Source organism: Euleptes europaea, chromosome 6 (genome assembly GCF_029931775.1).
Source record: "Euleptes europaea isolate rEulEur1 chromosome 6, rEulEur1.hap1, whole genome shotgun sequence".
NCBI classification, from domain to species: Eukaryota; Metazoa; Chordata; class Lepidosauria; order Squamata; family Sphaerodactylidae; genus Euleptes; species Euleptes europaea.
The window spans coordinates 80,617,395-80,632,016 of NC_079317.1; the positions used below are offsets into that span (position 1 = coordinate 80,617,395).

General features: G+C 41.2%; 1 protein-coding gene across 1 annotated transcript in view; it reads left to right on the forward strand.

Moving 5' to 3' along the window:
* Positions 1-8,109, forward strand: part of SPON1 (spondin 1) — a 362,076-nt gene extending 353,967 nt beyond the window's left edge. Inside the window, exons 11-16 of the mRNA XM_056851935.1 lie at positions 177-359; positions 451-621; positions 731-898; positions 4,975-5,139; positions 6,321-6,584; positions 7,891-8,109. Coding sequence (XP_056707913.1) covers positions 177-359; positions 451-621; positions 731-898; positions 4,975-5,139; positions 6,321-6,584; positions 7,891-8,054 — 1,115 coding nt within the window. The 3' untranslated portion in view covers positions 8,055-8,109. The remainder of the gene's footprint in view (positions 1-176; positions 360-450; positions 622-730; positions 899-4,974; positions 5,140-6,320; positions 6,585-7,890) is intronic.
* Positions 8,110-14,622: the final 6,513 nt, after the last annotated feature.

Consider the following 14,622-nt stretch of genomic DNA (forward strand, 5'->3'; position numbering starts at 1 on the left):
CAGTTTGTATTACTCAGATTGCAAGACCTGAGCAAGGCTGTTAATGATTCCATGGTTTGGAGGTCGCCATAAGCCAGATTCATAGGGTTTGGAAGCGACTTGACAGCACATAACACACACTGTAATATCTTCTGGCAATAAATTCTGTAGATTAATTATGTCCCCCACTTTTTTAGATGACACTCCAGAAACCTGCATCTATTCAAACTGGTCCCCATGGTCAGCCTGTAGCTCTTCCACTTGTGAAAAGGGCAAACGAATGAGGCAGAGAATGCTCAAAGCTCAGCTGGACCTCAGTGTGCCTTGTCCAGAAACTCAGGACTTTCAACCTTGTATGGGTCCAGGCTGTAGTGATGAAGGTAAAAAAGAGGAATCGGGGGATGGGATCCAGGTATGCATCATTTCTTAGCCTAATTGTATTTAGGGAACAAATTGTTTTCGGCGTTTCAGATGGTTCCACATGCATGATGTCTGAGTGGATAACCTGGTCCCCCTGCAGCGTGTCCTGTGGCATGGGAATGCGGTCAAGAGAAAGATATGTGAAGCAGTTCCCTGATGACGGCTCTATGTGTAAAGTGCCTACTGAAGAAACAGAGAAATGTATTGTAAATGAGGAATGCGGTACGTATTTAATTTGACCACAAAAACCCTAATTGTCATTAAGCGTTAAGTAACCCCTCTTTAAAAATAGTGCCATCGGACTGATCCTCTTCTTTTATATGATGACTAGCTCCGAGCAGTTGCCTGGTGACAGAATGGGGGGAGTGGGATGAATGCAGCGCCAGCTGTGGCATGGGAATGAAGAAACGGCACCGAATGATCAAGATGACTCCGGCAGATGGCTCCATGTGCAAGGCGGAAATCACAGAAGCAGAGAAATGCATGATGCCCGAGTGCCGTAAGTATCTGTGGCCGGTCATTAGGTGCAGTAGTCATCATTCAGGGCCTGCCAGATGCAAAACATTGGCCCAACCCAGCATTAGCACTGGGCTGAATTTTTGTAGGGCTTGGTTTTCAATGTGGGAGTTGCCATTAAGGCGGGAAGAAAGCGGTCCATGAGGGAAGAAAATCCTACCATACACTCTTTCACATGATTTGTCATGCTTGCAAAAACCCAATGCTTGCCTGATTTGCTGTGCAGGGAATATAGACCTGTTTCCTTGGCAATGGTGATAAGTTCTCTCCTCCTTCAACAACTGCCCCTTTGCATACAGTTTTGTGCCCTTTGGCAAAAGGGTGCAAAGGTACTTTTTGCAGGAGGCAAAAATTGCCCCTCCCCCTCTCAGTTTTTTTTTTTTTTTTTTTTTTTGAAAGAAGGGCCACTTGCAAATAATTACTATCTTGGTTGCCTTTAGTAAGCAATCAGGCAGGGAAGCTTTATAAGTATTAGTTTGCTTATTTTATTTTGGAAGTTATATTTTTACTCTATTCAAAAATGCAACATGTTAAAATAAAGTTGCTCATCCCATGACCAATTAAGATCATTTCTAATATGTAACATCAATTAAAATACAATTTAGCACTGCCACAGAAATTTCCAGTTGCCCTAAACCATGCCACCAGCACACACATTTGTCTGAAAATGCTCTGGAAAAGAGGAAGGCCTCTCATGACCTGGGGAAGACTGCTAGTGAACAAGCTCTCCTGACCACATTTGGAAGCCCCGTCTATAAAACTGAAGCCATAAAAGATAAGAAGAAGAAGAGTTGGTTTTTATATGCCTACTTTCTCTACCACTTAAGGCAGAATCAAACCGGCTTACAATCGCCTTCCCTTCCCCTCCCCACAACAGACACCCTGTGAGGTGGGGGAGGCTGAGAGAGCTCTAAGAGAGCTGTGACTTGCCCAAGTTCACCCAGCTGGCTTCATGTGTAGGAGTGGGAAAACAAATCCAGTTCACCAGATTAATCTCTGCAGGTCATGTGGAGAAGTGGGGAATCAAACCCGGTTCTCCAGATCAGATTCCACCGCTCCAAACCACTGCTCTTAACCACTACACCACACTGGCTCTCTATATAATGATGAAGAGCTTGCTGCAGAGGTTTCAGGTGGTTCAGAAGATGCTAAATTAGTGCATGGATCCATACAGGGAGAAGCTGTCCATCAGGTATGTGGGTCCAAAGTCTTGAAAGGCTTTAAATGATTTGAGTGTTGAAGTAAGTAGGCAGCCAGTGCAGCAGCATCAGACCTGGGTTTGTATGCACACAGCACCAATACCCACCATAAAGCAATCTGCCACATTTTGTACTCATGGAAGCTTCCAGGTTCAAGATAGCGATTTGAAGCCTTACTTAAAGGGATATATATTTGAGTTTCTTCAGCATACTGATGACACCAGATTCCATGTCCAAAGATGATATTGATTAATGGCCTGATAATTGGCTTTCCTGTCATATACGTATCATGAGCTAGTAAAGTGTTTTGTGGGATAATCACTTTTGAACATAAGAAAGGCCCTGCTGGATCAGACCAAGGTCCATCAAGTCCAGCAGTCTGTTCACACAGTGGCCAACCAGGTGCCTCTAGGAAGCCCACAAGCAAGATGACTGCAGCAGCATTGTCCTGCCTGTGTCCCAAAGCACCAAATATAATATCTTGTATGTGTCAGTTTTGAGGGGACAATGAGGCACTTGGAGCTTTGCAGACTCATTAAAATGTAAACATTGCACACACAGAGACACACCCAATTTCATGAGAAAGATACATAGATCATCCAGGAAGATATAAAGCCTGATCTACATTATGATAAAGGTGGGAGCCCAAGCAGTGACTTTGTTTTGTACTAATGAATGAATACTCCTTCGTATTCTGTCCCTCACATTCTAACCCCTGTATTTTCTTGCCCCTCTTGTGTGTTTTGTATCCATTCAGACATTGAAGGCTGCTTAGATTTCCTTAGGAGCATTTTCCCACTGCTACCCCTCATAGGCTTGAAACTACTCGGGCAATTTGTCTTTTTTAGAAGTTATTTCAGCTAGCTGCTATTGTTGTTCCTTCATCGATTTAGAGAATCCTCAGACAGTTCCGAAGAATTGCTGTAGACAATTCCAATTTAGACAATTCCAAAGAAACCAAAGTGTTTTTTCCTTTGAAACTTTAGTTTGGTACATGCTTCTGCTAACACATTTTCTTCTCCAGATGCATGTGACTCTCATTACAGAATCTCTTGTCCTTAACACTCTTTTCCAAAGATCCTGGTTTCCTTACTGTTAACCTTTGACCACTGCTTGTTTCAGAAGTGGTCATTCTCCTCAAAACGTTACTCAAAGCGGGTCTTGCTACATCCTGCTTTGTTAGGGGTTTTTTTTGTAACTTGCAGGGAGGATTTTTTTTGTTTTGATTTGAAGTGGTGGAGCATTCAAAAACGACATCCAACTTGAGGTCTTGTCAAGCACTCAAGACCCAGAGTGGGCAAGTTCTAGTAACTAGAGATTGAAGCCCTTCAGTGATGGAAGTAGGGTTGCCAGCTTCAGATTGGGAAATACCTGTATATTTGGGGGGTGGAGCCTGAGGAGGGCGGGGTTTGGAGAGGGGAGAGACTTCAATGCCATCGAGTCCAATTGCCAAAGTGGCCATTTTCTCCAGGGGAACTGATCTCTGTCGCCTGGAGATCAGCTGTAATAGCAGGCGATCTCCAGCCACCACCTCGAGATTGGCAGCCCTAGATGGAAGGCTTAGGCCTCCGGGTTACATTGAAAGCTGTTAGTCTGGTGGCACAAAGGGAAGACCTGATGGCTTCTCTTCATGAGACTGGCTAGACAAAGGGAGAGAGGAGGGCAGCAGCTCTGGGAGATTCAGATCAGGTCTCATTTGACTTCCTGGGACTGGAGGATTGTATGCTATGGTATGAATGCCACACCTGGAACTGAATCAGTATAATGCAGTCTGTGATATCTGGATTCTAACACTTCATTCTTCTGCATCAGCAGACCCTACCTGTAATCCTAGCGAGACAGGAGAGAAAGTAGAACTTAGAGAAGATGGCATCAGATAGCTTGTGGGGGGGAGGCAAAGACAAATGCCAATAGTGCAATGGGGAAGTGAAAATGTATTGATAGATTACTAAAAAGCTCCTACATGTTTCACCATAGTTTCATCAGGGTGTCTTTAAATGTGTTTATCAACAGTGCTTTGGAAACACATAGGGGCTTTTTAGTATTCCATAAATATATTTCCACTTCCCTGCTGCACTGTCGGCGTTTGTCTTTGTCTTCTTTCATCTTGGTGACCGGTGCAGCCCTCTTGTTTTGCTGCCAAATAGCTGAAGAAAGCATCAGCACAATGAGACAAGTAGGCCAAGCTAAATAAGAGAGAATCACAGAATGATGCAGAGAAGGGAAGACCACAAAAGGCCTGATCACGCATAGAGATTGACTCCACAGACATTTTTACATGACATGGGTTTACACATTTTTAAAAATCCAAAATTATTTTCCATGGAATAATCTGTTCATGCATTATGCTCCCAGGTTGTGCAACTGTACTGTGTTCCTGGGAATATATGATAGCACCGTATAAAATGGTTTTGCTGTAAGATCACTAGGAGGACACCCCCATCATCAAGATGAGTAGTCAACAAGACTTCTTCCTGAGTGCAAGTTCCTCTCACAATTCCAGTCCAGTTTTCACCAACACTTCCCATCCACTGCTGCCTGGATAGCATTTTTAAATTGTTGCTGTGTGTGAGCTTGAAGGAGACTCAAGCTGGTTTACAATTGCCTTCCCTTCCTTTCCCCACAACAGACATCTTGGGAGGTAGGTGCGGCTGAGAGCGTTTGGAGAGAAGTGTGACTAGCCCAAGGTCACCCAGCAGGCTTCGTGTGTAGGGTTGGAGAAACCAACCCGGTTTACCAGATTAGAGTCTATCACTCATGTGGAGGAATCAACCCCAGTTCTCCAGATTAGAGTCCGCCGCTTCTAACCACTACACCACGCTAGCACGCCCCCCCCTAATATTTATTTACTCTGAACTAGATACCATACCTTGTATGCTGTCTCCCTGGTCTGAGTGGAGTGACTGCAGCGTAACATGTGGGAAGGGCATGAGGACACGACAGAGGATGCTCAAATCTGCTGCTGAACTTGGAGACTGCAATGAGGAGCTGGAACAAGTGGAGAAATGCATGCTACCGGAGTGCCGTAAGTTTAGGAGTCTGATGCTTAGAGGTTAATGTAACCCTGCCCCATCCTCTTCTTCCTATTACTTGGCCAATTTTAGTTCCACTTGCTCTAACTGTTAGTCTGACTGTCCAAAGCTAAATAGTTACATCCATATAAGCCCACTGAAGTCAGTGGGTTTAGACAGGTCCAGTGTTGCTTAGGATTGCCCTGTTAACCTGATGGTAACCTTGTATCAATGATTCATGACTGTGTGATTAACAAAACTCTATTCCATGCTAAGGTAGAATAATTGATTCTTCTCTAGAGACCGCAGGTAAAAAGAGCCATGTGAGACTTCGAGAGGTCTTCACTGCTACTGAGAAGTGCTTAAAATGATGTCACAGTAACAGTATTTAGTGTTTATGTAGCAAATTTCAAGTGTTCAAAGCCCTTCGCATGTAATTCTTGCATGGTATGCCCTCGGCTTTAGTAGAGGGTTGTTATAAAAAAAAAAATTGTCTGTGTGGTGGTGGGCAAGTTGATACCATGGACCACATCCTACTATCCTGTCCTCCCTATGAAAAAGCTCATGTTGATCTCTCTGCTGTTAGTAAGATTCCCAGGACAGGATTCAGTGGATAGGGTCACACGACTGTTAAGCGGTGAGAACCCTCAGGTTACAACTCAGGTTGCCAAATTTTGTGCTGTCTCTATGAAGCTTCGTAAATCTCTGCTAGAATGATGTCATCGGCACTTATTGTACTATTTTACATTCCATCCAGTTTTTATGTAAAGTGTAAAAGTTCCATGATAAAGCCTTTTGTAGAATCTCTTTCCCTGAGAAATGGGACAGACTGTGCCCAAGTCTGCAGTGGTTGAAAAAATATATCAGCACTGAGGACTGTACTAGAATGCTCCAGTGAGCATTTCACCTTTTCCCCACTCAGAGTTCCTTCCAGAGTAATCTGAATTGACTCAAAACAAAATTAAGGTGGTCTAGTTTTTAACAAAGAACCATTGGGTACCCAGATCTAGTACTGTTCTGGGACTCCTTGATGCAGCATTTGAATAAGTTCCATTGTGAAATTTGCCTGGAGATCAACAAGAGATGTCCATATGTTTACAGTTACACTAAAAACATTCAGGTTCCTCATTTGTCTTTAACTGCATTTCATTAGCTAAGTTTGCGCTAATAATTATTTCTCTTTCTCTCTATGTAGCTATTGACTGTGAGCTAACCGAGTGGTCCCAATGGTCCGAATGCAATAAGTCTTGTGGGAAAGGTCATATGATCAGGACAAGAATGATAGAAATGGAGCCCCAGTTTGGTGGCGCATCATGCCCGGAAACAGTCCAGCGCAAAAAATGCCGAATAAGGAAATGCTTGAGAAATCCCAACATTGAGAAAAGGCGCTGGAAAGAGCCTCGGGAGAAAAGGAGAAGTGAGCAAACAAAAGAAGATGTTGACGGTGAGCAATTTCCAGGTATGTGCAGTGCACATTGCTTCAGAAAAGTTGCATAAGCACAAACTATGGCTAACAGCACATTCGTGAGATTCTGTGTGCTTGGATGGCGAGGAGGAGGCGCTGCCACACCACCTCCTAAAGCCGTTCCCCACACACCAAAAAACAAAGGCTTCTTTTGTGTGTGTGTGTGTGAAACAGGGCCTTTTCACCCCATAGAGAAAAGCAAGGCTGTGCCTGCAGCAGGCGCAGCCTCGATCTTCTCCGCGCCAACGTTCACGGGGCAAAAGGGGACAAGAAGCTGCCTAATGGCAGCTTCTCCCCCCAGCCTGCTGCAGGGATGCCTTCCAGGATGCCGGGATGCCTCCCGGGATGCCAGCGTGGGCTTTTACACCGGTGGGATGCCAGCGGAAGGCCCCGTCGGCATCCCGGGGCAGCGCTGCCATGGCAGCGACCAGCGACCAGCGTCTGGGCCGTCCTGCCAGCACTGGGGCCACTAATGCCAGCGTAAGTTGCCTGGATGTCAGCACAGGGGGCCTGAATGCCGGCACAGTGCCTTCCTGGCCTCCTAAGGGCTTTCGCCCTTCAGGCTCAGGAATGTGCTGTAAAACAACCAGTTTGATTCCCATCATTATAACACTAGGTTTGAGTGATACATCTTGAACTGTCACTTGAAGATCAATGGAATGCTGCTTTCAATGAACTTGGCTTGGTTAAATATCCTAACCAACAAGCTAAGTCTATTGCAACATGAAATCAGAATAAAACATGTATTAAGCCCCAGAAGGTAATTTAAAAGTTAATTTTAGTTCTCCTCTAAAAATTAATTGTGATTTCCCAAAGTCTTCCAATCACCAACAAAAAACACTCTACTACTGCTTGTTATTGATCTAGATAATAAAAAAATCTAGGTTAGGAAATGACAGGTCTTTGTGTATTAGGCAAGACTAATCCATTCACATGAGCAGTGTCTATGAGACAGAATTTGTTGGATACTGTAGCTGAGATCTATGAACCAGAGATGGATCCATTAAATTATTCATGCTAAAGAATTCCTGTAGGAGTAATCTATAGCCCAAGGAAACAGGCAGCCTAGTCTGTAAAAGTCTTAACATTTGTATGTCTAACCATGAGATTTTAAAAATTTGGAGTTAGAAGTTGAAATAGAACCACCAATACAAAGTATAAAGCATTAAGAGAGAAATCTCAGTAGTCCAAGCATATCAGTGATTCTCTCCATCTCTGTCTCTCTCTTCACATTCAAAATTTCATCCAGAGTAATGTCAATTGACAAAGCAAATCTCTCTCCTCTTTCTTTTATTTTTAGGTTGTAAGATGAAACCATGGACTGCTTGGTCAGAATGTACCACACTATGCGGGGGTGGAATCCAGGAGCGGTTCATGACTGTAAAGAAGAGATTCAAAAGCACTCAGATCACCAGTTGCAAAGATAAGAAGGAATTAAGAGCCTGCAATGTCCACCCTTGTTAGCAAAACTGGAGGCTTTTGAAAAAAATGCACTCTGAGATAAATGTAAAATCAACTTTGATTTGGTTTTTTTTAAAAGGAAAAAGATATAAATTGTGTATATTAGTCTTCATTTTTTGCAGTGTGGTATGCTTATTAGTCTTGCTGGTGCAAGAGATATATTTTATAAATATTTCCTCACAAAAGAACGCTGAGAGTTGCTTGGATGCTCCAGCTAGCCCTCGATGCATAAAACTAGTGACGTCCTTGTGAAATCCTATAATTGTAGACACCTCTGAGGACGTACCATGGTCCCAGAAATGTTCCCTGTAAATACACGGGATGCATGCATACATGACATGGCAAACTTAACTATCAATTTGGATCCAGTTTCAAAACATCCAAAGCAGTGCCTCTGTGATTACAAAACTGTGCCAAGGAATTATTTCAATAATGCTGGTTCAATAATACTACAGGTGCATATTTATCTTTACCACCATGGTGTAAAAACTGTATTTATAGCAATTCTCTGACACATTATTTTTCCTTCCTGAAAATACTAGATGCCCCAGTACCATAAATAACATTTTTGTTCTTCCAACATTGAAAAGGGAAAGAACATTTAAATGATACACATGAATAGGCCAGTGGCAGGGAACCTTTGTTTTTTCACCGGCCACATGTAAATTACCCACCGCATATTTGCACACGGGACTGTGCTCGGTGGTCCAGAACAGGCAGGTGAATTCTACTCCATGCATAGGGTTCCCAGATTCCTCTGCTCCACCGGCGGGAGCTTTTCAGGGGCGTGGCTGGGGGGCGTGCGACACTCCAACATCACTTCTCAGTTTATCCTGAAGTGACATGGGCGCTCTAGCAATCTCCACCAAAACTCTATGGTTTACTAGATTGCTAGAGCATCCACATCGCTTCTAGGTAAAACCGGAAGTAATGTCGGCGCGTTATGTGGGTCACGCGTGCATCGTGCACCTCCCCCTCTGCCTGGCCCTCTTTTGCCCACCAACCAGCTGAGGGTCGCAGGCGGCCTGGTGGATTGGTGGGCTTTTGCCCACCCCCACCGGGCAATTGGCAAGCCTATCCATGCAGCTTGGGTAAACAGATCTCAGGAGCTCCAGAGGAAAACAAGGATTTCAAAAAGCTGAATCAACATAAATAACAATGCATTGTTTAAATATCCACTACAGCAGAGAACATGTCCACTCTAGAGCTTTGGAATATTTCAGACCTCATACTACAGAACAATGCCAAAGAGGGACAGAAATATGAGATTTCTCCTCTTCATTTCCGAAGCAGTCTTTACTTCTTTCAGACACAATAAAATAATATTTTCACATTAACTTTCCATTGCAGACTTCATTGCCACTTTCTTTTTGTTTCTCCTCATTGGCCTGCCATGTTTCTTAATCAGCATATGCGAAAATAGCTGTCCTTCAGAACGCTAAGGACTGGCCCAAGAATAAATTGTGCCCTCAGCAAGGAGAATCTTTGGATACCTCCTCCATTGATCACAGCCAACCAACAGAAATCAGCATGAGAGAAACTGGAATGGAATTATATTGATCCTATGAGCTTTTGTTTAAATGATATTTGGTTCTTTCTGGGTTTGTCATGTTGAACTCAAGAGGATCCTGAAGAGTAGGAAAGCTATTTCTTTCAGTCAGTCATACATACTACTTTATTTATCACTTGCAACTAGCCACCCAGATTCTCACAGTCTTTCTTCTGATAGGCTTCTCCATCCCAGTTTTCATACTCAAAACTCAGATTGGCTTGTCAGGTCATACCTGTGGAAATTTATCTTCTGGTGTAGCACTATATTGTGAAAAACAGGTATGGGAACATTTCCAGTATTAACAGGCTAAAACCAATGGAGGGCCAAGAGCCAGAACAAAGGGCTCAAAAGTCCTATATGGTGCTGTAAAATATTGAGCATAACATGTATTCACTAGAGCAGCAGTTCCTAAACATTTTGAGTCATGGAGCACTTTTCAGGAGAGAAATTCGTCATGGAGCACTAATTTTCACCCAGCACCTGTATGCTAAACCGAATGATGGTAGTATTTTTCTTTCCAATCTCTTCGTGGAGCACTAGGAGATGTTTCATGGAGCACAGTTTGGGAACTGCTGCACTAGAGTATACCCAATTGCATAAAAGCGCAAAAAAAGTGCTTCATTCCTTTATGCTTATCTTGTATTAAATATTAATAATAGTCTCAGGAGGAGTGCTGGCTCTACTGAACTAAGAAAGAATGTTGTGATTTCAATGGAGTCAACTATTCACCATTCATTGCTTTCCATATTTGACTTGACATACGTAATTGCTCAATGTAGTTGCCAGGAATTTTTCTAATGTTTAATGATATGATGATTGGTTCGTTGGTTGGTTGGTTGACTGGCTGACTTGTCCAACAATTCTTATAAGAAATAGTATTGGTTTTTGAAGAAAATTCATTTGGTCTATTGAGTTATATCAGATGAGAACACAATGGACCCAGTTCATGTTGCTGGATTTCTTCTAACGATACAGATTAAAAAAAAAAATTAGCTTGAAACTTTTTATTTTCAAAAGGGCCCCCCATTCACTTTCAATAGGACTTTACTCATGACAACCTTGTTCCACTGATTAAAATTAACTATAGCTGAACTGGGGTCTTTAACTTAAAGATGATGTTTTTCTGATAAAGGAAATAAACCTTTTTCTGATAAAGGAAATAAAGCTATATGGAATAAATAAAATTACTGCAGTGTTACTGTAAACCTAGTAGTATATCATTTGCTACCCATCAGTTAAGAATAAATCAAGCTTCTTTCCGTATATAATACATGTTGGTCACCTGCTATCTGGAGCTGAAAGCGCAGGGATACGCTCTAGGAATTTTATAAACCTCACTTTTCATGTATTAGCATTGTTATTTTTTTTTCTTACATAATCTGTAGAATCTTTACAAGCAGTGAAACCAATGTTTGGGGACTTACATGTACAACAGGTTTTAATAAAAGCTACTTGATTTTTTAAAACAAAACAAATCCTCTTTGTTTTTAGATTTTCTTTGTTGTTGTTTTTGGTTCACTATGGGATTTCTGAGAAAGCTATCATGGATATATTTCTTACCAAAGTCTTGTGTAGATGTTTTGTATGTAGTTGTCTGGCTAACACATTATTATTTTGGAATAAAGACATCTTTATTATGAAAATGACAGGCTTTGAATGTGCTTCTGTTTAATGGTAGAAATACAAGTACCAGGTCACTAAGGAACCTAAAATTAGCAAAGTTTTAGGTTTAATTTTTTTTCATTTACCTTTGAACATTTATAATTTTAGTGCCATCAGGGACTGCAAGTACAGCTTGATGTCTGTCCTTCTTGGACATTAAATCTATGCTTTATGCATTTTACTGTGCCTTAATGGAGCTTCGCATTGTTGAATCGATAACTAGGCATTTACATTCTTATCATTTTGTATCACTTTTCAAGCATGATTCCCAAAATAGTTTTGTTTAAAATAAGAAAAGCTACTGGGCAATATCTGTTTTGTGAAACTAGACACAGCTGTGATGGACGTTTCCTTCTTCTGCATTTGCTGTATCACCTGCATGGCGCGCGCGCGCGTGTGTGTGTGTGTGTGTGTGTGTGTGTGTGTGTGTGTGTGGAACCATCCATATGAACCTGTCTTACACCAAGTTTATCCATCAAGCTCAGTACTGTTTATTTGATCTGGCAGCACTTCTATGGGAACTCAACTCTTAACTACCTGAGATCTTTTATCTCATCAGAAGTTGAACTTGAGACCTTCTGCTCAAAATATCAACTTCCCTTCCCCAAAGTACTCCATTCAAGGCTTTTTATAACCCCCTCATCATACTGTGCCCCTTTTATCCAATCACAGTCCCTCTTTTGTCAGAACTTTGCTGTTCTATCCCTCTACTTCCTTGACCCATTACATAATTTATGGTGAGTCCCAGAGAGGGCTTGATTTGTGCCAGGGCTCACCAGGACTTGGTCCTCATTTCAGTGCCACACCTCAACCCTAGAAACTATGGTAACTGATGAAGTGACATGTTCCCTGAGCAATGCAACAGCAGTCCAGGAGAGGGAAGAAAACAGCTCACTGCACTGCCACACTCCTACCCATGAAGCACTGTTCTCTCTCTCTATGTTTTCCCTTCTTCATGTTCTCCATGTATGGAAGGGGTGTTTGGTTGGTTGGTTGCTTATATTTTCTTTGGGAGAGGGGATTGTCTTTGTTGAGCTCAGATTTTTAAAATTCTGTTTTTAATCCTCTTCTGTTTTTTAATATTATCTTCTCACTCCCAACCCACATCTCTTCTCATTGATGATTATATTTTAGGGTTTTACAATTAAACAGAATTGGGTTGCATTTTACAGTTGTTGTGATCCATGATAGGAATCCAGTCAAAAAGTGAAATTCAGATGATAGATGATGATGATGATGATGATGATGATGATGATGATGATGATGATAGATAGATAGATAGATAGATAGATAGATAGATAGATAGACCGACCAAGAGTATTCAGATCACAGGGCGCCATTTTCCAATACACGGGAACCCAGGAATATGTATTTTTTTCTAGAAATTAAGCCCTGATTCCCAGAGAGAGAATAATAAAAGGTTATAACTTAGGCAGGAAACATAAATGTCATTGCTACATTATGCAATAGCAGAGCATTTAGAAACAGTTAACTTTATGTTGGTTTAATTCCCTTGCCCCTTGATAGGTACTCAGAAAATACCATCACATTTCAACTTTAATCACTGCAGAGGGAAAATGTATATTTTCATCAGTTTCCTGCTTAGAAAGCAGTAGCTTTAGCATGGGGTAAAGAGAGTTTACCAGTAAACTGAAATGCTCTTAAGATCCTTATGAGATGACGTTCCCATCACCTGTCATTCTTCACTCTGCAGGAAAACCCATTTGAGGCCTTTATTGCTAGTCTTTCAATACTTCCTGCAGTGTTTTGCAGTGTTGTGGGAAAGAAAGCAATTACAGTTCACCTGAATGATATTTAGCATCCTCCCTTCAGTTTCCTGGGAACAGAACAGTTTGTACCTTAACTGATGCGTGCCATTAACTACTCAGTAGGAACTAGGCAAGAATGTTCTTTACGCTCTCAGACTGACAACAAAAATCTTGCACTGTTAACTTTGCAGTCTTCAAGAACTCTTCCTTTTTATATATATAATTTTTTTTAATTTTTTAAAATAAAAAACATAACAACCAAATAAAAAAAATAACATACAAAAGAGTACATAGAAATTTATTTAACTACATAATACCATAAAGGTTCCAAAATATTTAGTACCCTTAAAAACCACCACCCACCTTGTTACAGTGACCCATCACCAGACTTCTGGAGAAGTGTCCTAACAGTTTACAAATATTTCGATACTAACAATAATAAAAAAATTATATATTTGTCTCTATAACTCATTAACTAAAATAGTAAAATTCATTTTTGCCAGTTTATCCCAATATGTGACGGCCTTCGCCCATGTTTTCTTAAATTCTTCCATATCCTTTCCATGTAGGAAATCTGTTAATTTGGCCATCTGCATATAAATCCATAATTTCTCTCTCCAGTCTTTAATTGAAGGTTTATTTATTTGCTTCCAGGTTTTAGCTATTGTGATTCTTGCAGCTTCAAAACTATATTGGCATATGACTCTGTCACATTTTTCCATTTTATCTTGGGGGATTCCCAATAAACAAAAAGTCGGATCTTTTTTAACTTTTATATTAACCAAATTATTGGTTTCTTTCATTACTTTTCTCCAAAAACATTTGATTTTTTTACATGTCCACCAGGCATGCATAAAGGTTCCCTTTTCAGTTCTGCATTCCCCCAAAGGGCCCGGTACAATAGTTTCTTCTCTGCTGCCAGCACCCAAACAGTAAGTTTCAAGAGGAGGGGAGATTGGCTGGAGATTGGTTGGAATAGGAGAATTCCAGCTAGTACCTGGAGGTTAAGCAACCAAAATAAACACCTCTGCACTGATACCGAAGGTAAGAAAGATAGTGCAGGAAAGGCTGGCAATAAACAACTGACAGAACTAGTGATATAACAAAGTGTATTCAGTGCAACAATTTAATTAAAAAATTAATTTAATTTAAGTAATTTTTTATGTATAGGAACGGAAGTGAAGAAGAAAAAGAAACGATCGTCTTCCTATCCACTTCTGCATGAAGATGTCTCTTGTTGCATCCTTATCATAGCATTTCTTGGACAATTGTACCTGCTTTGGACTTTTGAAAGAGTTTTGTGTATATTTTGTACATAGCTTTGTTAGTCCTATTTGTTGCACTGAATACACTTTGTTATATCACTAGTTCTGTCAGTTGTTTATTGCCAGCCTTTCCTGCAGTACCTGGAGGTTGGCAACCCTAATGATGGAAGGCTAGACAAGCACTTCCTGTCTGCCACAATGTTTCAACATGAGCCAGGCCTTCCATATGAGTAGCAAGAGATCCACATTACATGTCCTTTTTTTTAATAAAAAAGCGCAAAAATCAGTCCTTGATGTGATTTTGTGTTCAAGAGCATAAGTCA